General features: G+C 39.0%; 1 protein-coding gene across 4 annotated transcripts in view; it reads left to right on the top strand.

Annotated features, from left to right (window-relative positions):
* The window catches only part of slx4ip (SLX4 interacting protein), a 93,462-nt gene that overhangs the window by 57,739 nt on the left and 11,584 nt on the right, over window positions 1–24,139 (top strand). For all 4 annotated transcript variants that reach the window (XM_048535856.2, XM_048535858.2, XM_048535860.2 and 1 more), the window contains 2 exons: window positions 14,075–14,152; window positions 17,193–17,281. In XM_048535856.2, the coding sequence (XP_048391813.1) occupies window positions 14,075–14,152; window positions 17,193–17,281 (167 nt within the window). The remainder of the gene's footprint in view (window positions 1–14,074; window positions 14,153–17,192; window positions 17,282–24,139) is intronic.

Raw genomic sequence — 24,139 nt, 5'->3', positions numbered from 1 at the left:
GATACGTTTCCAAGTCAGTACCATGAGTGGCTTGTAGTGGAATTTGCAGGTGGTGGTGACTTGTATATTTGCTGCCCTTGAGCTTCTAGATGGTACAGTATTCATCATGAGTCTGAAAGCTGCCGTCTGACGAGCCTTGGTGAGTTTCTGCAGTGCATCTTATAGACAGTATGCATTGCTGCTGCTGTGCATCGGTGGTGGAAGTAGTGAATGCTGTGGATGTGGTGCCAGTTAAGAGGGCTGCTTTGTCCTATATATTGTCAAGCTTCTTGTATGATATTGGGCCGTGCTTATCCAGGGATTTCTGTCACGTTCCTGGCTTGTTCTTTGTATACGGTGGACAGGCTTTGGGGAGAGAGGAGGCAAGTTGCTATCTGCAGAATTCCTAGCATTGGACCTGCTCTTGTAACTGTAGTATTTATATGGCTAGTCCGGTTCAGTTTCTGGGTCAATGGTAACCCCCGGTATGTTGTTAGTGGCAGATTCAACAGTGGTAATGCCGTCGAATGTTGAGGGACAATAGTTAGATTTTTTCCTGCTGGCGATAGTGATTGCCTTGCACCTGTATGGTATGAATGTTACTTGCCACCTTGTCAGCCCAAACCTGGATATTGTCCAAGTCTTCCCGTATTTAAGCATAGACTGCTTCAGTACCTGAGGAGCTGTGAATGTTGCTTAACATTTTACAATCATCACCCCTGCTTCTGACCTTAAGATACATTGTTGATTGAGTCTACATAATGATCATCTATACTTTGTTAGCAGAAGTGTTTCTAGACTATGATAGTCTGTGGTACATCCATTTCTGAGGATACCCAAGTTTGATCAGAAGTTGTCACAACTGTGAATTAAGTGCAATTAATGCTGGTGCTGGACAGAATATTGTTAACATAAACTGAATGCTTTTCCAGTCAGTCCTTGAATGGAAGCCATTTTCCAGTGGACATTGATGAAGCCTTAGTTAAAACCTAGGGTTATTTAAGTGTTTGACATGGCACGATATTATTTACAGATGAACAGCGTTGCAACTTAAATTGCTCTCAATATGACACATGCTTCTAATATTGAAGGGAGATTAAAAACATGAACAAAACCTATAGTATTGGCTTGCTTCAACCACCTACTTGTAGCTGAGCCAGTTTCAACCATTTAGTTGCCATTTAAGGGATACCTAACCAATAGCATACCAGCATGCTCTGCATCCATGAAAAGAAACCACAGTCATGAAGCATTTGCAGTGATTACACTAGTAAACTCTCCAGATGTCCACAGGCTATTTGAGGTAGTTTTTAGAAAAGCAAATCTGCTTCATTTCTAAAATATCTTACTTATCTGGCTACATGAACTCTGCCTAAATAAACCAGTTTAATTCTCATACACAATTTGATAAATGCAGTTTAGAGACCCTTCCTATTTTACACTGCCTTTCTACCTTATTCTGCTTACATAAGCTGTTAATTAACTTTAAGGCAAATGTGAGTTGTCCTTTCTAACAATCAGTAGTTGTGTTTAATGTAAAACTAATATGTTACCAATTTGCAAGATAACTTGCGTGATCTTAATTGAAAGGCTATCAAAAATTTTGAGAATGAAATGATCAAATTCCCTGGTTAAAATTGCAAGTATCACTTGAATTTGATTTTTTTTCTGTAATTATGAGCTTATTTGTCGTCCTGTAAGTGGCCAACAATGTGCCTGCTTTACCCTGAAATGCAGTTTATAGAAAATGTCAGTGGTAGTTATGCAGGTGCCAGATTCCGCTGGGAGAGGAACACCTGCCAGGCTGCTCCAGATAACTCAGCAGCTTTGAGGCATTTTCCCAGGCTCCCAGATGAATGGTCACTAATAGCCGTGGGAGAGGGCTTCCAGTGTCGCATAGTGTACCACATTCTCCACTTGGCACTGTTATGTAGCTAAAGTCTGTTTGGCTGTGATTGCAACATTTTTAAAAAAATAAGACTCAAGAAATATGCAGCTGAGAGGCTTTGTTTTCATTTTCATTTGGATAATTCTTAAGTTTGGTAAGCTTAACAAAATGCTCTAAGTTTAAGTTGGTAACTTTGAAATATTAGCAACTGCAGTATCTCCTAAAATGGCGTAACTTGATTACAGCCAGTGAATCAGATAAGTGCACGGCTGGAAAAGGCTGAAGGTGCCTGCCAAAAATGACTAAAAGTAATTGCACATCATTCTGCAGTTGGTGAAGTTATTTTGAAAGTTTACATGACTTGAAATGCTCAGACATACTTGACCACTTCCCAGCTTCAAGCAGAGACATATAACTGTGCTATCTCCTGGGAAATAAAAATTTCACTGAAAACATTATTTGCAAAAAACAGTGTGGTCAGCAATCTGCATGTTGTGTGGCTTAGAATTTTTTTCACAAATGCATTCAAAAGTTTTACATTCATACATTTTGGTGAATTATTGCAACCAAAAATTTTATTAACTATGTAAAGAGTCAATATTTATAAATTGACAGTTTCTTTCCGATTGAACTGGATTCAGCTTCTAATCTTTGTATTTTGTTGATATTGTAAGATGATTAACACGATTAACAGATAATAAAAGCAAGAATTCTTGCTGAAGCTACATCAATTATGAATGTACTTTGTTCACCATGATTTATTATCACAACGTGCCTGCCATGATTTTAGCTTTCACTCTCCTTTTTCATGGATTATTACCTTTGTAACTTCATTTTATAAAAATATATGTTATCTTAGCTAATTATTATTGGTCAGCTGTGAAAAATAAAGTTTTCTATGCACGTTTGTGAGAGTTCACCTCTAAATTTCAAGTCAAAAAGTATTGATTATTTGTTGAGAAAAATGTCTCCTTGATTGACACACTTCCAAACAGGATTGGCTGATAGAAAAGAGATTTTTAAATACTTGTTATCGCAGAATCCATTTGCAGAATATGAGTTTCTAAGAATCCCTTGAGGCACCACCTCCTTTAAGCTCACATGAATGAGTCTCTCTCTGGGGACAAGCTGACATAATCCGTTAGACATAATAACTTAAGTTCACCCTTACAGCAGGCTCCCTTGACAAGGTGGGTAGATTTAACTCTGATTACTTCTATCAATGGGATCAATCCTAATTGCCATTGTAAGCTTTAGATTAGAGAGGGCATTAAAATCTCCATTCTCACACCTTGTGCTTTCTTGATAGAAAGGAAATAAGAATGAACTTTTTTGTGGAATTATAGTGTATGGATTTGAAAATATGCATGCCCTTTTCTCATTTTTATGTTTTCTTCTTGCATGTTCACTGTTACCAAATGCCTAGATGTTTGCCCTCCCAGTTAAATGATCCATCTTGCCGTGATCAGTTATATGTTAATGGACACCACTATTTTCCATTGCGAATCTTTGAGGAACACCCGTAGATAATGCAAAGTATTTTAAGATATCAAAAACACAACATAAATCAACTACTTTGATCCTGTAACAACCTTAGTGGGAAAAGGTGTGCTGGAAATCAAGCCACGAGTTATCATGTGCGGGAAATATGGCCAATTTAATGTCCGTGATGGATAATTCCTGACCACTACTTGAGATAAAAGGAACTTACACCAACTTTCTTTAATGAACAAGAAAGCAAAATCTATTTTAATTAACTTTTCCTCCAACTTGTGGCAGTAAGCAGAATTTGTATTGTTAATGTGCACACTTAAACTTAATATCACTTTAAATCAAAGTGCACACATATTCATTCATGAATAGGTCAGACAAGACAGATGAGAGAAACCTTTTTCTGAAAAAATCCCTGATGGAAAATATAGATAAAAAGGCACAAATTCTGGAGATCAAAGCCCAAACTAAAAAGTATGGGACAAGATGACACTTTTTTGTTTTGATAGTACATTGTAGTTGTCAATTGCAATAATCCTCAGTTTGGTAACCAATCAATTAGACCTAGGTCTTAGCTTGCTTTAAAAGTTTGCTTTCTTTTTGCAAGGTCTTTGTATGTTATTATTTTATGTTCAGAGGGAGAGAGAGCAGTTTCATTTAGATTAGATTAGGTTCCCTACAGTGTGGAAACAGGCCCTTCGGCCCAACAAGCCCACACTGTGCCTTGAAGCATCCCCTATAACCCACACACCCTTGAACACTACGGGCAATTTTAGCATGGCCAATCCACCTAACCTGCACATCTTTGGACTGTGGGAGGAATCCGGAGCACCCAGAGGAAACCCACGCAGACACTGGGAGAACGTGCAAACTCCACACAGTCGCCCGAGGCGGGAATCGAACCTGGGTCCCTGGCGCTGTGAGGCTGCAGTGCTAACCACTCAGCCACCGTGCCTCCCCGATTGCTGGCAGCTTTGAAGGTTTAAGTCTTAATTGCTTTCCTTCCTGTCAGTTCTATGACAAACCGTCACGACCAATCCACAAGCTGTTGCTACGCAGTTACTTATTTTTCAAAGACATCTTGTACCGGTAAATCCCGCAAAAATATCAAAATCCTGTCTCAGCAAAAGAACACCACATAGTGCAACATTTCCTTCTTTGAAGTTTTTAAAAAAAAGTAAACTTCCATTTTCCTGCTTATATTGCTAAATAAATTATGTATGATCCTTATAATCCAACATTTTAACCGTCAATACGCATGCTGTAAACCTTTTTTCAAGTGTTTAACCTGTTCTTCCGAAAATCTACACTAAATCCTAAATTCATTCTTTAAAAACCTGATGTTCATGCACATTTCCTGTCCACAACATTTTTCTTTTTGTGTCAACTTTTCACATTACAAGTTAAAATTAATGCAGACTTCTATTGGCAGACTACAATTAAAAATCTCTTACCATTAATGTTTGAGACTTTCAGCTGAACGTCTTACCTTCTATCTCTTCCACTTTAGCAGCTCTTGGGGCAACCTTTTTTTTAACATTCTGGAGCTCATAGTTTGGCCTGTGTCCGCAACTTGTTTCTACATGTTATGTCTGGCCATCTATTATAATGGGAATATATTGCTGGGACCAGTGTTCTGAAATTAAATGAAGGAAATTTCAACGTATGAGGTGTGAGCCATCTATGATAAATTGCAGATCATTATTTCGGGGGATGATGGTAGATGGGCAATAGCAAGCATTTAAAGAGTGTATGGATGAACTGCAAAATCTATTCATCCCAGTCTGGCATGAAAATAAAACAGGAAATGTGGTCAACATGGCTAATAAGGGAATCCCTAACAAGGGAGAAACTGGATCACTTAGAACTGTATTTCCTGGAGTTTGGGTGGGGAGGAAATTGCATAGTATTTGGAAGTGCATGGTAAAATAAGGCTGAGTCAACCAGCTTCATCGAGGGGAGGCCATGCCTGACAAATCTTTAGAATTCTTTGAGGAAGTATCAAGCAAGTTAGACAAAGGAGAGCAAGTGGACAAGATCTATTTGGATTTCCAAAAAGCCTTTGGGAAGGTGTTGCCCAGGAGGCTGCTAAGTAAGGTAAGAACTCATAGTGTTATGGATAAGAAACTGGCATAGATGGAGAATAGCTGACTGGCCGAAGTCAGGGAGTAGGGATAAAGGGATCTATTTTAGGATGGCAGCCAGTGACTAGTGCATTTTGCAGTGGTTTAATTTTGGGATCACAACTGTTCGTGTATACATTAAAAATGTTGACAAAGTAACTGAAGGCATTGTTGCTAAATTTGCAGCTAACAGAAAGATCGATGGAGGGACAGGTAGTGTTAAAGAGGTAGGGAGGCTCCAGAAGGATTCAGGGAGACGAGAGTGGGCAGATGGAATACAGTATAGGAAAGTGTGAAGTTCTGTACTTTGGTAGGAAGAATAAAGGCATTGGCTATTTTCTAAATGCAGAAAGGCTTGGAAAATCTGAAGCACAAAGGTACTTAGATACATAGGAACAGAAGTAGGCCATTCAGCCCCTCGAGCCTGCTCTGCTACTGAAGAAGATCATGGATCTGTGGCCTAACTCTATATGACTGCCTTTGGCCCATAACCCCTTGATACCCTTGCATAAAATAAACTGTTGATCTCAGATTTAAATTTAACAATTGAAATAGCATCAAGCACCATTTGAGGAAGAGAGTTCCAATCTCCACGACTGTTTGTGTGAAGAAGTGTTTTCTAACATTCCTCCTGAATTGCATAGCCCTAAGTCTTAGACTGTACACCAGTTCTAGAATCTTCATTCGGTGGAAATAGTTTATCTACCCTGTCTTTCGCTGTTAATATTCTTCAGACCTCTGATAGATTATCCCTTGACTCCCCTAAAATCTAGAGAATAAAGGCCTAATTTATCTAATCTTTCATTATAACTTAACCCCTAAAGTCCAGGTTTCGTTTTTATAAACCCGTGTTAAATTCCCTCCACTGCCATAACATCCTCCTTAAGGTGTGGTGCCCAGATCTGCTCTCAGTACTCTGAGTGGGCGTTTTTTAAAAAAAAGGGTTGTGTAGAACTGCAGCGAAAAGCCTGCACCCCTATACCCCTACCCTTGAGATAAGGCCAGCATTCCTTTCGCAATTTTCCGCACCTGTTCATGACATTTAAAGAGCTATGTACCAAATCCCATTGGGGCATCCACTATATTTAACTTTGTGCTTTCTTAAAATTACCATGATCCGTCATTTTTCAGTTTGAAGTGGATAACCTTGCACTTGTATTAGTTTAACATGTAGGTTCGTTTGACATTTAGGAAGGCAGATGCAATGTTAGCTTTCATTTTGAGAAGGTTAGAATGTACTGCTGAGGTTGTGTGAGCATCTGGTCAGACCGCATTTGGAATATTGTGAGCAGTTTTAGGCCATATACCTAAGGTAGGATGTGTGCTGACCTGAGAGGGGATTCAGAGGAGGTTTACAAGAATGATCCCAGGAATGAAGGATTTATCGTTTGATGAGGACGTTGGGGTCTATACTTGATGAAGTTTTGAAAGAAGGGTGATCCTATTGACACTTACAGATACTGAGAAGCCTACATAGGATGTGGAAATGATTTTTTTTCCACCAGTCGGAAAGACTAAGACCCGAGGGCACAACTTCAGAGTGAAGGGACAATCCTTTAAGAGGATTTTTCTCAGCCAGAGAATGGTGAATCTGTGGAACTCATTGCCACAGAAAACTGTTACTGAGTGCATTTAAGATGTAATAGATTCTTGATTAGTAAGGGGATCAATAGTTATGGGGAGAAGGCAGGAAAATGAGGTTGAGAAACATATCAGTCATGATCAAATGGCAGAGCAGACTTGATGGGCCAAATGACCTAATTATATTCCTGGAACATCTTATGATCTCATGGAATTTTTTTCATCTAGAGAGTGGTGAACCTGTAGAAATCTCTACCATGGGAACCTATTGAAGTGAACTCATTAAAGGCTTGGAAGAAACAGGTAGATGTAGCTCTTAGGACTAGACGGATTAAAGGGTATGGAGAAAAATCAAGAACAGAGGACTGAGTTGGATGATCAGCTATGATCATACTGAATGGCAGTGCAGCTCGAAGGGCTAAGTGGTCTACTCCTATTGTCTGTATTTCTATGTTTTTCTTTATTCTGAGTATTCTGAAATATCCTCTTAAATGTCTGCTACTTTGTCTCTGTTGATCTGTCCCCTAGTCTAGTACATCAGTTTACTTCAGCTAGCTCAGCTTTCATGCCTACTTCATTGCCCTTGTTTAGGATTAAAATACGAGTGTTAGACCCAATCTTCTCCTTTTCAGATTGGATGTTAAATTCAATCATATTGTGTTTGTTGTAACCAAGGTTGCCTTAACTCTGTTATTAATTAATCCTGTCATATTGCACAACATCAAATCTGAAATAACTTATCCTTTGGTCAGTTCCAATGCATGTTGCTCTTAAAAAAACTGTGTTAAAAGTATTCTATGAACTCCACATCCAGGCTGCTACTGCTAATCTGATTTTTCCAAATTGTATAGAGTTTAAAAGCACCCATATTCATGGGTAATAAGAACTGCAGATGCTAGAGAATCCGAGATAACAAGCTGTGGAGCTGGATGAACACAGCAGGCCAAGCAACATCTTAGGAGCAGGAAGGCTGACGTTTCAGGCCTAGACTCTGGGTCTAGGCCCGAAATGTCAGCTTTCCTGCTCCTAAGATGCTGCTTGCCCTGCTGTGTTCATCCATCTCCACATCTTATTATCTCATATTTATTCATGTTCCTTAATGGCAAGCACTCAATATTTATTGAAAATATTGCACCACTTTCTCCCACATTGTGGTTACTGTCAGGGGCCTTGTAGACCACTTCCAGTAGTGGCCTCTTTCCCTTACTATTCCTCATCTCCTTTTGAACCAATTCTACATCTTGGTCCCTTAAGCCAAGATCATTTCTAACTATTGCTCAAACCCCTTCTCCCTTACCTGGATTTCTATTTTCCTTGAATGTCAATTTGCCTCAATGTTCAGGACCCAATTATTGTCCTGAAACTATGACTCCATATTGTTGTCAAATTATATTTATTACTTCAGTATACAATGAATGTTATGCACATTCAGAGTCTTTAGTTTTGCTTTTTGCCTTCTTTGTAATCTAATCTTGATTTTAGTATTTTCCTAGGATATTTTTCTCTCTGCTCCTACCTGACCCCTATTTTCTGTATTACTGTTTTTCTTCTCTTACCTAATCAACTTTCCACGTTTGATCCTTTGCCCCAAGTTTAGCTTAAGTTTCGCTTAAGTTTGGGTTATTTAGTTTAAAACTCTAACTTCCCTAGGTATGCAGTTCACAAGAAACTAATTGTAGCACCGTCCATGTGTAGACAGTCCCACAGTGTAGTCCTCTTCTCCCTAGTATTGGTGCCAGTGGCCCTAAAACCAGAACTCTCAAGATTCTTTGGGCATGTATATATCTTAAAAATTATATTTATCCTACACTAGTTTTGATGTGGCCCAGGAGGTAATTGAGAGATTATAACCTTTTGAGATTCTGCTTTTCAGTACCTAGTCCCTCACACTGTATATGTGAAACCTTGTTCCTACTTCTACCTATGTCATTGGTACCTGCCTGTCAAATCCTCCCACTCCCATTGCATTCCTTTCCAGACCTGAGCAGGTTCATAGATAATCCATTGTTTCATACAGTGCAGAAAAGGCCCTTTTGGCCCATCACGTTTGCACCCACATAACTACCACTAAAAGTGCACTTGCCCCAATTTCCTGCACTTGCCCCATACCCTTGAATGTTATGATATTTGAAATACTCATCCAAATATCTTTTAAAAGTTGTAAAGTTTCCAGCCTCCATTCCCTTCCCAAGTAGTACATTCCAGATTCCCACTACCCACTGGCTAAGAAAGTTTTTTTTTAACCTAAATCCCCTCTGAATCTCCTGCTCCTTACCCTAAAACTATGTCCTGTCATGATTGATCCCTCAATCAAGGGGGACAGCTTTCTCTATTCACCTTGTCCATAGTCCTCACAATCTTATACGCCTCAATCATGACCCCCTCCATCATCTGTTTAAAAAAAACAAATCTGTCTAGTCTCTCATTGTAGTTCAGTTTCTCTATTTGAGGCAACATCCTGGTGAACCACCTCTGTACCCCCTCTGGTGCTGTCACATACTTATTGTAGTGAGGTAACCAGTAGTTGAGTTGTAGCCTGACGAAGCTTTGTATGACTCCAACATTATCTCCTTTCTCTTATACTCTATGCAACGACTAATGAAAACAAGTGTCCCATTTGCCGCCTTAACTAATCTGTACATGTGCTGTGCGAACCTCAGGGATCTGTGAATAGTTACCCCAAGATATCTCTGTTCCTCTATGCTGCCCAGTGTCATGGGTCATTCATTAAATACTCCCTCATCTTGTTATTTCTTCAAAGTGCATCACCTTGTACTTAACAGGGCTAAATACAATCAGCCACTGGTCTGTCCATCTGACCAATCCATTTATATCTTCCTGTCACCTACAACCATCCTCTTCACTATTAACCACTCTACCAACCTTGGTGTCATCTACAAATTTGCTTAATGCTCCCCCCATATTTTCATCTATATCATTTATGTGTATAATGAACAATAAGGGTCCCAGAATTGATCCTTATAGTGCACAGCTGGACATTGACCACCAGTCATTCAAACCACCTTCTACCCCAACCCAAGACCAGCTCAAAGCCTCGATGATCTCCCTTGGGCTCTTAGTTGTATCACTTGTCCTCTTGCAATGCAGCTTTTTGCAAGGTCAGTCCTCTCCAGTTTGCCTGGTTGCAGTGACAGTCTGAAATCTGGTGTTAAACTTGGGAGGTGGGCCGGAGTCAGGTTTCCACTTATGCATGTTTTAGTTTCCTTGGAATCCAAATGAGAACAGGTGGCTTCCACTCTCATTCCATGTCATAACAACTTTCCTGCTGACTATTTTTTCCCCCCCTGCTTCCAGTAATCTGTGAGCAATTGAAGTTCTTAAGACAGTCTATATCCCATACTTCAGTATGAGGTCAGGTTTAGTGAGTTTATTCTGGACAGTCCTATGGAACACACATAATACTAAAGAACAAAGGACAGCACAGTGCAAGAAAAGGCCCTTTGGCCCACCAAAGCTGTGCTGACACATGATGCCTTTCTAAACTAAAATTTTTTTGCCTTTACACGGTCCATATCCCTTCATTCTCTGCCTATTCGTACATCTGTCAGGATGCCTCTTAAACGTTGCTTTTGTACCATCTCCCTGTAGCAGTGCATTCCAAGCACTTGCCACCCCCTGCTTGTAAAAAAAAACTCCCCTGAACCACAGCCATCTGGACTTTTTCCCCTTACAACTGAGAATGGTGTCAAGCTCCCTCACTGTAGCACTACCTACCACTGCAATCCATGTTGCTCCCCCACTTGAATAGCTTCCTGTAACATGATGCAATGGTCAGCTTGAACATACAATCTGTAGCCACTGCTCTGATCCAACAGGCTGAGAGAATCTCAAACCTATTGGAAAATTGCACAGGCTAACCCTTCAGCCCTCTGGCTCGTCTTACCTGCTTCAGTCACAGTCACACCCTCTGTCCCTGACTTTCAGAAAACCTTGTCCTAAGTGGTGTGACTGCCTCCTGATGTAAAGAATCCAAGTAAACTTTACTTCTTCCTGATGCATCACAGTGCCTGTATTTCAGTCTTCAGTCCATAATTTCTGAAACAAATCTGCTCGAACTTTACTTACTGGAGATGTGTTTGCTGTAGATCCTGTAGCCTGTTCGCAGCATCCGAACTGCCAACCTTAATGAGGTTTAATTATGTATTGATCGTTTACTTATGCAGTCTTTTATATATTTTGTTAATTTTATTGCCAACTTGCATGTAATGTTAAAATTTAAGAATAGAAAGATCTTAACCAGAATCTTATCAAACAGCTCGCTTCTTTCACTATAACAGATTAAAAACCAATTTCTGTTAGCTCCACTAAATCAAGCTGTATCTCTGCTTGCCTTTGGATTCTAACCTCACAGTCGCCATCTATTTTTGTTAAATCATACTAAATCCTTCCCTTACCATCTAACATTGCTTATCTTCATGATTATACATACACATGCAATAGCATGGTTGATTAACTAGCACAAAACAACTTGTATTTCTATGGAATTACAACAAAGTACCAAGAAAAACTCGGCTGATCTGGTAGCATCTGTGGAAAGAGAAGCAAAGCTAACATTTTGAGTTCAATTTAGCTCCTTCAGAACTTTAGCTTTTGTCATTGTTTTGAGATGTTATATTTCGCCATCCCAAAGCACTCATGAAATTTTATTAGACAAAGAAAATGACAACAAAGGAGATATTGGATGTTAGTGAAAACTTAGTCTGTGATCAGTTTTAAGTAAGGTGTTAAAGGTGAAGGGAGAAATGCAAAGGTTTCAGTGGGGAATCAAAAGTCTGGGATTAACACAGGTGACAAAGCTGATGCACACAGTGTCAAAGTCAGGTGACGAGTGGATGTTACAAAATTAGGGAAGGAGAGACCATCAGATTTAATGATTAGAATTTCAGACTTGAGACATACTTGCTAATCCTCTGAAAACGAGACTGGTTTATTTTTTGTTATTTGTACTGATGCTGTACATTTCTAGTGTGTACGTAATGTGAACTTGTACACAAATATGTGAATTAGAAAAAGCATGCCATTTAGCCTCTTAAGCCTGCTCCCCTATTTGATAAGATCATGGCTGATCTGATTGTGACCTCAGTTTCACATTCCCATCTACCCAATAAACTTTGACTCCTTTGTTCGTAAAGAATTATGCATTTCTAAATGTTGAAAATATTGAATGACCTGGTCTGCACTGTTCTATGAGGAACAGAGTCTTTGAGTATGTTTAAAGTTAGTATTGTAAATTGTGTAAAGAATTATGAGTATAGGTAAAAGGCATTGAAGTGTTTGATCATGTTAAATGGCAGATCAGACTCAATGGGTTGAATTTCCCACTGCTGTTTCTGTGTTACCAATAGAGATCCAAAGATTCATGACTCTCCGAGAGAACTAATGCCTCTTCGTCTCCAAATCAAGTGGAAGACTCCTTATTTTTAAGCTGTGTCCTTCACTCTAGTCGTTTCCATAAAGGGAAACATCTTCCAACATCCACCTTGTTTAATATTCTCAGAATCGTTTATGTTGGTAATGATGCCTCTAATGAACCGGTGCAGGCATGATGGGCTGAACGGCCTTTTCTGCGCTGTAACATTTCTGAGATTCTGTGATCTGTCTCAATGAAATCACCTTATGCATGATGACCTGTAATAAGATGTTGGCATAATTAATCTAGTTATTTCTTGGATATACCACAGGATAGCATGCTCCTTCAAATAGAGGGGTCTTGCAGCACATTGTCAGTGTCTGAAACCTGACCGGGAGGTTCAGGTTCAAGGTCCATTTGTAGCTATAGCATGTCCAAGCAGTTTGATTAAAACTAACACTTTAAATCCTTTATGATTAGAGTATACAATTGCACTTTATATTGCAAAAAGAGTAATATTTTCCATATATGTATATTTTTAAATTGTGCTATCTGAAGCAGCAGTAGCAAGCAATTCTGGAGTATTGCATGTCTTGCACATTTCTATTGCTGTTACTAGGTAAGACTGCATTCAAGTTTATGAGCTGCACAATTCCTGGATGTTTGATGAGGTGTTATTATCTAAAACCGAAAATTCTCAAAGAGCAGAGGAGCTTTTTATGGTACCCATCTGACATCGCTAAAGTTCAGCGGACTGGACGAGAAACATTCCCACCAGAGGTTCTGTCATTCCTACACTCACCTAATGAAAACTATGCCTGAATGATGCAGGAATTTTTACTCAGCCACCACAGCAGTTAGGATCTGATCCTAATTTTCTGAAGGAAATCAAACAACTTCTGTTAAAAAGAGGTTACAAGAAAAAGTGGCACTTGTTCAGTATTTCATTGATTGGCCAGCTTTTCCATTGGAGCATAATGTTGCCAATCTGATATTCCTGCTCGATTGAAATTCAGGGGCTAGTATGGGTGTTCAATTCCTTTTATAGGTAATTCACCTTAGTAGTTAAAGCAATAATTTTTGACAACTTTAATAAACTCTTGGAAATAGAATAGAATATCCTTTATTGTCATGTGTACTTAAGTACAGAAGTACAGGAATACTGTACAGTTTTGAAGTGTCATCTCTTATGACAGCATCTTAGGTACAAGTACCTAAGTACAAATCTTAGATACAAAAGAGGAATAAAAAGGAAAAGTAGTTGTATTACTTTACAGTGTTTAAAAAATAAGTTAGAAATAAGGCATAGTTAAAGGATTGACATTACAGTTAAATAAACAGATTACGAATAAATCATTCACAGGAGGCTTAACAAACCCTGGAGCCTTAGGCACTCAAAGACAGCAAGTCCTTAGGTCCCTAGCTTACAATGTAATATAGCCCTTAAGAGAAACATAACAGTAGAGTCACCTCACTGCAGTGAGGTAGGATATGATTCAGCCACAAGTTAATCTAGAACCATTGTAGACAAGAGAAGTAGGTGTTTTGGAAACGTGAAAGGCATGTCATATCAGCAGTTAGTGACATGAAATGAAAAATATTTTCTTCAATGCACTTACTGTCACATGATTTATTTTGTAGGGCAAAATTTTCGTCTTGCTGCTTACTTTATGAAGAGGCATATGAACTTGAGATGTGTCACACAGCAGAATTATTGTGGTACGTACACATTTGAGAATGGTTAGAAGTTTAATCCCATTTCAACTTAAAAATATTTATTTTTTTATGGATAGCATGCTTAAAAGTAATTGACTGAATTAAAAATGTTACATATAATTAAAGTGCATGAGTATGAATTTTGATATGAATACTTTGCTATTCAACTGAATGTATTTGATGTGATTTTCATGATGTATATTTGGTTGGATTTTCTATCCTATGTTTTACCGTTCAAACAAAAATAATGAATCCAAGGGCAGATTAGAATTTGACAAGAAAGAGAATAGCCATTGAATAATCCAAATGTTATTGTCACATCACTGACCGATAGGCAGCATCTCAGAATTGTTCCATAAGAAACAGGAAGATATATTTAGATGGGGCTAAAAATTGCTTCAGAGACACAGCGCTATAAAGCCATATTATAAATGGGAAATCTGTCATTAAGAGGCCGTTAAAGACTGTGTAAAACTGTTGAGGAGCTCTGCTTTTGGGTGGAATCCCAACATATGGCAGAAGTTTTAAATGACTACCTTGCATCACTCCTCAGAACAGAAGATGATGCCAAGTTAATAAAGCTGCAATATATAGCTGATGCTAAAATTATAAATGTAAAAGTGAGTATGGAAACAGTCCTTGCTGTAACAAAATTAAAACAAATTGAGCTATGTTACATTGGCTCATTAATGTAATGGGTTAAAAATTCATGTCTCTATGGTTGAACTACCACCAGTTGTGTCTCTAATGAGAGGACAGCCGTTTGATCTGGTAGGACTATGGTGACATTTCTTTTAATGGGCAATGTCTGAGATTAATTTGATGTACAGGGAAGGGGCCTGCAACATGCTTATGTTTAAAGAGGACAACGAGGAGTTCTAAGAAGCTGTAAGTCAATTTTATCCTTAGGGTTTCTATACTTATTTTGTCACTTCCCTCTCTCCTGTTCCAACTATTTTGTGTTGCTGATCTGTAATTTTATTCCTCAATTTGTACTTGCCCTTAATGTGGGCAAGATGCATTTTCATGTTGCTACTTTTTCTTCAGTCAAGTGTTCTTGTTCTCTCTCTTTCTTTGTTCTGTCCTTAGACTGAACCTGAATATACTGTGGTCACCATTTTAGAAATGTTTCCTACTTTTATTTGCCTACCTTCTCCATTTAATAAACCACGTCAAGTCAAGTAGTATTTTCTTCATTTTTGGATTATCAGCACATTAATTGAGATAACTGTTCTACGTACGCAGTACCCTTTGCTTTGAATCCGCAAACATGTTATCTAATAAAATATACTTCTGAATAATTAGAATTTCCTTTGTATTTTATTGAATTCTACATTATATTTGCACCAGAAAACAAAACAAAGTAATGCCAAAAGCCATGATTACCTTAGATCAGTCTTTAAAAAGTTAGAGTTAACAGCTCCAGTTAAGCCTGATACTCTCAATAATTCTTACTCTTCTACCAGATGTTGCTGCCTGGGGTTTAGAGCCAAAAATGATCTGCAGTTAGCTGAGTCTGTACTGACTGTGAGCAAACATGCTTCGCCTGTCCGGTAGTAGGTCAAACTCCCACAGTATGTTAAATGTGTCGAATAGAGAAAATAATTTGACTTATCTTTAGGGGCTTCCTCATTCTTCCAACTGTTCTTCACATACCAAAATGAATGCTCCCTTCCCCCTTTGGAACTGATTATATACATTTATACCACATTTCATTTCCTGCTCACTATGAGGAACGATTTCTTCAACAGCAGTTCCACACAGCAATAAAGCAGCCTTTAGTTAAAACAATTTAAATGGACTGTATGCACACCTGAAAACAGGAGAATTCGCCCCCTCGTGCCCCCTCACCACTTTTCTTCCCCACTAAATCAGAGGTTTCTTTGAAAGGATTCATACATCTGGATAGCCCTATCTTTCCACAATGGGATTGGACCTTTTGAAGGCTTCTGTCAATGTTGTAATGTCTGAATTTTATGGAATGAGGAAGAAGGAATGTGGCAGACAAATCTTAAAAGTATGTGAAAGTATCAGAAAATTCCCACCAAGTATGCTGTTGGGAACTCATGACTTGTTGAACATGATTGACTATGGCACTGCAGCAATACAACTTCTGCAATTATATCATACTTTTGAAGTAACATAACCCCCCCAGACCACTTCACAGGAGTATTATCCAACAAAATTTGACACCAGGCTCCAAAAGTTGATATTGAAGCTCGGTTGAAAAGGTAGCAAATGCACAAGAGGAAAGAACTGGAGGAGCGAGAGATCTCAAGATGGTGAAGTGGTTGAGATACAGCACTTGTGGGTCTGGAGGAAATTACAAAGATATGGAGAGGATGGGGTCTTGATGTTGGGAGGATCTTGAGGAGAGGTAATAAAGAGCTGCATTTATTTTTGCACACTTCTTAACCTTGCATTGGTAATGTATTGGGAATTCTTTCCTCCCCCCCCCCCCACCTTCCCTCTCTTTCCGATTGTGATTCCATATGGTTATAGTACTACTCCTCTTGCATTTGTTATTGCCAAATTCTAAAATGTGGTTTCAGTGTTGAAAATTGCTTTTGCTAACCTAGAAACTGTGAATCTGTACATTTTAAAGATAAACTTGCTTTCGAGGCTAGTGTACCAAACATTCTTAAGTCATATCCCACAATTAAGCAGAGCTTTGCTTATAAATTGTTAGTAATTAACCTCATTGTGGTCTTTGAGTGAATTTAAAGTGTTTTTAATACATCAATGATTGTCCATTTGTCGTCAGAAATCTTTCATAATTTCAAATACATGCTAGATTATCAGTTTTGAAGAATCTTTTATTGGCGATAATCTAAGTGATTTTTACAAGTTAATTGTCTTTAAATATGGCTAGATGGACAACATATTCATGGTTCCCAGTTAGTATTTTCCTTCTTCTTAAAATGTAGTGTTCCCACTCCCACTTCATTTTTGTGAGTCCTTCCAAAATATTGTTAGCACTAATGAGGTTGTTGCAAAGTTGTGTTAAAGCACCAAGTGAAAACTTTAATCTTTTCCCTTTTAGGACTTCATATATTCCCTGATCGTTTTGTGGTTTGTATAACGCCATGTGAAACTGGTCTAAAAAGAGGAATTGCTGAGGAGCAGATTGCTGTATGTATATTTTTGAAAATTTTATGAAAATTTGTCAGTAATTAAACAAATTTTTATCTGGTTTTGTCACTTTTACAACAATACGCTAACATTTTAACTTTTAAAACAAGCTGCTTTCCCAATAACATGGTTTCGTTGCACTATACATTGGAAAAAAAATACAAAATTCTGCTCTTGTCTCATGCCTTGCTGGATGTGAAGTGCTGTAATACTGCAGGGCTACTCTCTGCAAACCAGTATTCCCATTGGTTATGTTCTGTAATATTTCCTCATTTTCATAACTTTGCATTTGTGAATGGAGCAAATGTAGGTTTTCGATTTATTGGAACTGGAAACTGGGCATCATAAATTACTTCTAATTTAAATCCAGATAAAGCGTTATTTCAGATATATTTTGAGTCTTTTTTTATTTAAAGTTAGTAGCAGGTAGATTAGTGGGTAACAAACACTGAGGTGCGCAATTAATCTACTCGACAATTTCCTTGATGATCCTCTTGTGTGAAGAATTGCACGTCTTACACTTTATATTTGCTCTATTTATAACCTTCTAAACAGGAAGTTAGAGTGACCTATGTGATCTGAAAGCCGAAGAATGTTATGTCTTGAATAGAGACAGCTGTCCCCAGTTATTCGTGACACATGTAACACTTGATACGTTGAAGTTGTTCAATCTTCCTTCCATAATGGGAGTGGAAGCGCATGCTTCACAGAATTCACCAAAAATCTATGAATGATAATTTCCTTACGATTTATGTAAATTTATAAAATGCTCAAGCTAAATAAAGCAGAAGTTTTGAGGAACTAAATAAATGTCGAGGTGAATTTTTTTTTTAATCTGCTTTCTGTAAGCGATCGAGGTGCATAATTTAAGTTTAAACAGAATTGCATCATCGACAATCAGTTAAAACTTATCATGTTTTCTACTGTGTTTTTAATATATAATTTTGATGGTTATAATGGCAGCTAATGCTAATATTTGTTGCCTATGACACACAATATGAAGGTGTTCTAATTTCTCATTTAAGCAAGAATACTAAATGTATGTTTACTTTGTAATCAGTTAAATTTCAGTATTACGTTGGATAGAAGAAGGAAGCAAGATTGCCATACATTCTGAAACTCAATGCACCAACATTGAATTTATACCAGTAAATTGGATCTTAATAGAAAAAAGTACATAATCTGGGATTAGAATTTTAAAAGGAATTACATTTAATTTGCAGCAAAATTATTTACACCAAGCCTTACATAAATAAATCTTTTTAATATTATTTAGCCAAATGATAATCAGTCTGCTTTCTGAATTGAGTAACAAATTGTTTACTTGAAGGAATAGATACAGTAGTTCTTTGAAATGTTTAAACAAAAAGGCCCTACAGCTTATATAATGTAATCTCCTACATCTCTGATGTATTTGGTTGTTTGGCCACACATATGTAGCTCTCGAAGGTATAGACAGATTGCATTGCAGGTGGATATCACCAATTGTTCTGCACTATTTTAATTACCTCCCTCAAAATATTCATAACAAGCAACTCAACATGATAATCCTGTAGAATTTATTCAGAAACGTCATTTTAAAATTATTTTTGAATTATTTTATCTTTGTTCTCAACGCTCTAGTTTATGCTCAGTTCTGAATGTGCTTGGATGGTTCAGTATATCATATCAAATTTGTGTAAGCGATTATAGTTAAGGTGGGGGCGATTGTGAAAACCGTTGCACTGGGCTACCTTGGTTCTAAGATAGTTGGCCTATTAGTCTAAAAACAGGGGAGTTCCTTTCAAAACATCGATGGTAACTAAATACCAGAATTAACAAATTGCCTTACCAACTCTCTCCAGCTGTAAAAGGCCCTCAAGACATTCTTTACCATTTTTTTTCCCTTCAGTTTTGCATTTGAGTTGATAAAACACTATTTTTTATTTTGTCCCCAATTTTGTGAGTTGTGTCATTTTTTAAAAATCATTCACAGGATATGGGCATCCCCGGAGTCAACCACATTGCTGTAGGTCTGGAGTCACATGTAGGCCAGCCTAGGTAAGGGTGGCATCCTCCTGCAAAGGATATTGGTGAACCAGATAGGTTTTTCCAACAATCGACAATGGTTTCATGGCCACCCTTAGACTTTTAATTCTGTTGAACCCAGATCCTCCGTAGTACAGTGCCTCAGTAGTTAGCACTGCTGCCTCACAGTGCCAGGGACCCGGGTATGATTCCACCCCTAGGTGACTGTCTGTGTGGAGTTTGCACATTCTCCCTGTGTCTGTGTGGGTTTCTTCCAGGTGCTCTGGTTTCCTCCCACAGTCCAAAAATGTGCAGGTCAGGGTGGATTGGCCATGCTAAATTGCCCGTAGTGTTCAGCAATGTGTAGATTAAGTGGGTTATCATGGGATGGGTCTTGGTGGGCTGCTCTGAGGGTTAGTGTGGACTTGTTGGGCCAAAGGGCCTGTTTCCACACTGTAGGGTGTCCACTCTGTGATAATATTAGAGATGATGGGAATTCTGAATTAATAGTCTAACAATAATACCACTAGGCTATCATCTCCCCTTAAAAAAAAAGCGTGGGTTCTGTGAGTGGCAGCAGGTTATCGGGCTATAGTACCATTGTGGTTGAACCTACTTTTATCCTCACACAGATGCTTAATCTTAGGTATTCCTCTTTCTATTTGGCATTTGCAACATCACATAATACTGCGTCAAAAGATAAGGCAAGCAAATGGGTTTCAGGCTTTTACCAAGACTGAAAAGGCATACAGTACTCAATATTAACTTTCTAAAGGTGCTGCCGTACCTGCTGAATTTCTCCAGCACTTCCAGTTTGTATTTCAGATCTCCCAACGTCCACAGTACACTGCTTTTGTTCTACCAATACTGCTATTGAATAAGTAAGTTGAAGCAGTGTGAGAACAATGTTGAGTTATTCCCCTGGCAATTGTCTTCCTCATCCAAGCAGACATTCCTTAAATGCTTTATACAAAGCTGGGAAATAGCTGGATGGATAATTTATCAAAGACCTGTGACCTATCACCTGTTGACAACTTTCATTAATATTTTTCAATTCACATTTGATTACGTATCTGCAGCTTTGGTGAACACTGATGCCAGACATTTCATTTTCATTTGCTTAATCTTGTTATATAAAGAACACTTACCAGTATTTTGACCATGTTTAATCACAGACTATCTGCAAGAATACGTTGTAGTGGATTTCTTCCTTGATCCAGATGTTTGTCTTGGGTCATGTTGATCCTGAATGTCTCTTTGGGAGGCGTAATTAGCAGAGGGCCTTTTTAGTCAGTAGCTGTTTTGAGGAGCAGAATTATCAGATCTATTAACTGGAGCGCTGTTGCCTTTCTTACTTTTTGAAACTATTAAAAAAAACTCATGGTTAAGCCAATGTTTTTGAGAACAGACAAAACCACAATGATGTTTTATTGAACAAGCAAAGCAGAATGTGTTTGATATTACTCTAAGCTTAGTCAGGGCATTTTTAAATGGTCCCTCATGAAGAACAGTTGTGGTTAGAGCCAGCCTTCTTTTAAAAAAAATTAACAGGGAGCTAAATTTGTTCAATAATATTGTGGCCATACTCTTCCAGATAGGCTAACTTTCCTAACAACTCTTCTGTATTCATTTATCTCCAACTTGTTTTTTACTGTACAGATCAAACAACCTATTGTTAAAAATAAATGGGTTTGCAGATTAATTGCCTGAGCAGCTATGATTTTTCAGAATATTCATCTGACATTCTTTCTTCTTGTTAAATTATCCCAGTTAAAAAACCAGCTTGATTACCACTGATTAGTGTTGAGACTTTTTATGCTTTGCGAGTCTTCTTATCTAAAGGTTACTGTTACCAAGATTTACACAGATGATATGAAAATGTGTATGAATGTGGATCTGGGCATTATCCCTGAACTGGAGTTTCTCACCACAATTTTTTTAGGCAGTAAATGACTCGAATTCACCTGTACACAGCTCAGTTAGAAACCCTTTTGTTGAAGATGGTGGGGTTGGAGGAGAATTAAATTAGAGTCTGAAATAGGTGACAAGTCAGCTAGTAATCCTTGTACCTGATTACCTGTGTGTATATAATCTGAAATAATGTGCCAAAGGTTATCAGTACTAGTACCGATCTTGCTTCCCTAAAGATAGAATTAACTGTATATGTATGGAAGTGTGCAGAATGCCATTTTGGTAAAGTGGTGATATGTATAAATAATTTGGATGAAAATGTAGGCTGGTGGCTTAGGTAAGTTTGCAGACAATACAAAGATTGGTGGAGTAGTAGATAATGTAAAATATTGTCAAACAATATCCCTGGATAAACTCACTCAGAGATATTAAGAACTGCATATGCTGGAGTCAGAGATTACACAGTGTGGAGCTGCAGGAATACAGCAGGCCGAGCAGGAAATAAATAAAGAGAAGTGGGGTGGGGCTGGGAAAGGAAGGCGGGATTGTGATAGGTGATTGCTGGTTGGAACTGGTGGGCATTGGTCAGTGAAGTGGGAGGGATGGATTGGTGGGAGAGAAGATGAACAGGCTGTGTCAAGTCAAGGAGGCAGGGATGAGAGGGTTAGAGTTGGTCATGGGATGAGGCTGGGGTTAGGGAGATTTTTGAAACTGGTAAAATCCACATTTAGGCCATTGGGCTGTAGGCTCCCGAGGTGGAATATGAGGTGCTGGAGGAGGCCCAGGATGGTCATGTCACGCTGGGAGTGGGAGGGGAAGTAGAAATGGTTTGCGACTGGAAGGTGTTGTCATTTGTTGTGAACAGAGTGCAGGTGCTCTACAGAATGGTGAGACCAAGTGGAGGCTTGGAGGCCGCATCGGGACCAGCGAATGTAATAGACCATGTTGACGGATGTGCAGGTGAACCACTGTCTAATGTGGAAGGTTTGTTTGGGCCCCACCCATCCACCCCTCCCACCTCACTGACCACCACTCCCTACCTGTGCTCACCTATCACCGTCCCACCTACCTTCTCCAACCCCATCCCTCCTCTCTCTATTATGTTTGAGCTCCCTTCCCCCTCCCCATTTCTGAAGAAGGGTCCCAACCCGAAACATCAGGACAAAGATCAGTTGCAAATATGGGCAGAGAAATAGCAGATGGAATTTAATCTGGGTAAATGTGAGGTGTTGCACTTTGAGAGATCAAATGTTAAGGAGGACCCTGAACAACATTGATGTACACAGAGATCTTAGGGTTCAAGTTAGCTCCCTGAAAGTGGCTACGCAAGTAGTTAGGGTGGTAGCAAATGTGTATGGCATAGTTGCCTTTATTGATTGGGGAATTGTTTACAAGAGTCAGGATGTCATGTTGCAGCTTTATAAGACTTTGGTTAGGCCACACTTAGAGTATTGCGTCTGATTCTGGTCGCCACATTACAGGAAGAAGGTGGAGGCTTTGAAGAGGGTACAGAACTGGTTTACCAGGTTGCTGCCTGGATTGGAGGGTATGAACTATAAGGAGAGGCTAGAAAAGCTCAGGTTGTTTTCTCCGGAGTGACGGATGCTGAGGACAGGCTTGATAGAAATCTATAAAATTATGAAATGTATAGATAGGGTTGGTGGTCAGAATCTTTTTCCTGGAGTTAACGTGTCTAATACTAGGGGGCATGCATTTAGGATGAGAGGGGAAAGTTCAAAGGAGATGTGAGGGGCAGGTTTTTTTACACAGGTAGGAGTCTGGAGTGTGCTGCCCAGGGGTGGTGGTGGAGGCAGATACGATAAGGGCATTTAAGGGACTTTTAGATAAGCAGCTGAAGATGCAAAGAATAGAGGAATATGGACCAATGGCCGGCAGAAGGGGTTAGCTTAATTTGGCGTTATATTCGGCATAACATCATTGGCCGAAGGGCTTCTTCCTGTGCTGTACTGTTCTATATTCTGTGATCTCATACACCTTACTTTTACAAGTAGTTATCTTCTTTTTGTTGCCTATATAAAACATTTTTTTCAAATGAAATTGTGCATTAAGATCTAATTTGTCTATGCACACTTTAAAAATGCATTAAACTAGAATTACTCTAATCACTCTTCTTCATTCCCTTTGTTTCTGTCTTCTGGGTGCTTTTGTTCTGGTGTTCGTATGAGGCTTTTCCCCAGTAATTGTAGCATGGCAGACATAGGCTGGCCTTTAATTGAGGAGACTGCAGATGGCCTTGGGGGATGACCTCAAACAGCTCTGGCCCTTGAGGGCCCAACTTCAAACTGTACCGCCTGGACCTGTGCTACAAATGCCTGGACTGGCTGGCTGGCTGACTGACAGACAGCAGCAAGGGCATTTTCAGAGTGATAGGGGCGGGAGCAGGAATTTTGGCATCCTGAGTGAAGCCAGCCGGTTCCATTTTCAAGGAAATGCCACATTCCCAGAGCTGTGCCTCAGCATTCGTGTAAATGTGTTGGAGGACAAATTAATGGGTGACTATGAAATCCTGGAATCCCTTTGGAAAAGAGGTATTCCAAGCTGCCAACGACAATGTAGCCTGAGTTTTGGAGACAATAGTTTGAGATCCCACTGTAGCTCTCAGACCTTTGACAGAGTCTGTTTGTGCTGCAACAGAGGCATTGATCAGCTATCAAATACTGAATTAAGGTTGGTTCGACTCCGCGCTTATGGAGCTGACCATGCATCTAAAGAATAGACTCCAAATTTACTCAAAACCTGCACCTGCTGAACACGTTCATACTCATTGTCGCTTCAATGAGACTTTCTGTTAAGTTTTCCAGAAAGTATTTGATTGTGTACACACTCCAGCCTTCTATAATCTGAGCTGTCAAAGTCCTCATGTGATTCACCTGCAGTAGATAAAGGGTACACGCTTTCCACCTCTCCTACCCTTTTAAT

This window comes from Stegostoma tigrinum, chromosome 9, assembly GCF_030684315.1.
Source record: "Stegostoma tigrinum isolate sSteTig4 chromosome 9, sSteTig4.hap1, whole genome shotgun sequence".
Classification (NCBI taxonomy): domain Eukaryota; kingdom Metazoa; phylum Chordata; class Chondrichthyes; order Orectolobiformes; family Stegostomatidae; genus Stegostoma; species Stegostoma tigrinum.
Note: the sequence above shows the minus strand (reverse complement) of the source record. Positions and strands in the feature narration are given on the sequence as shown.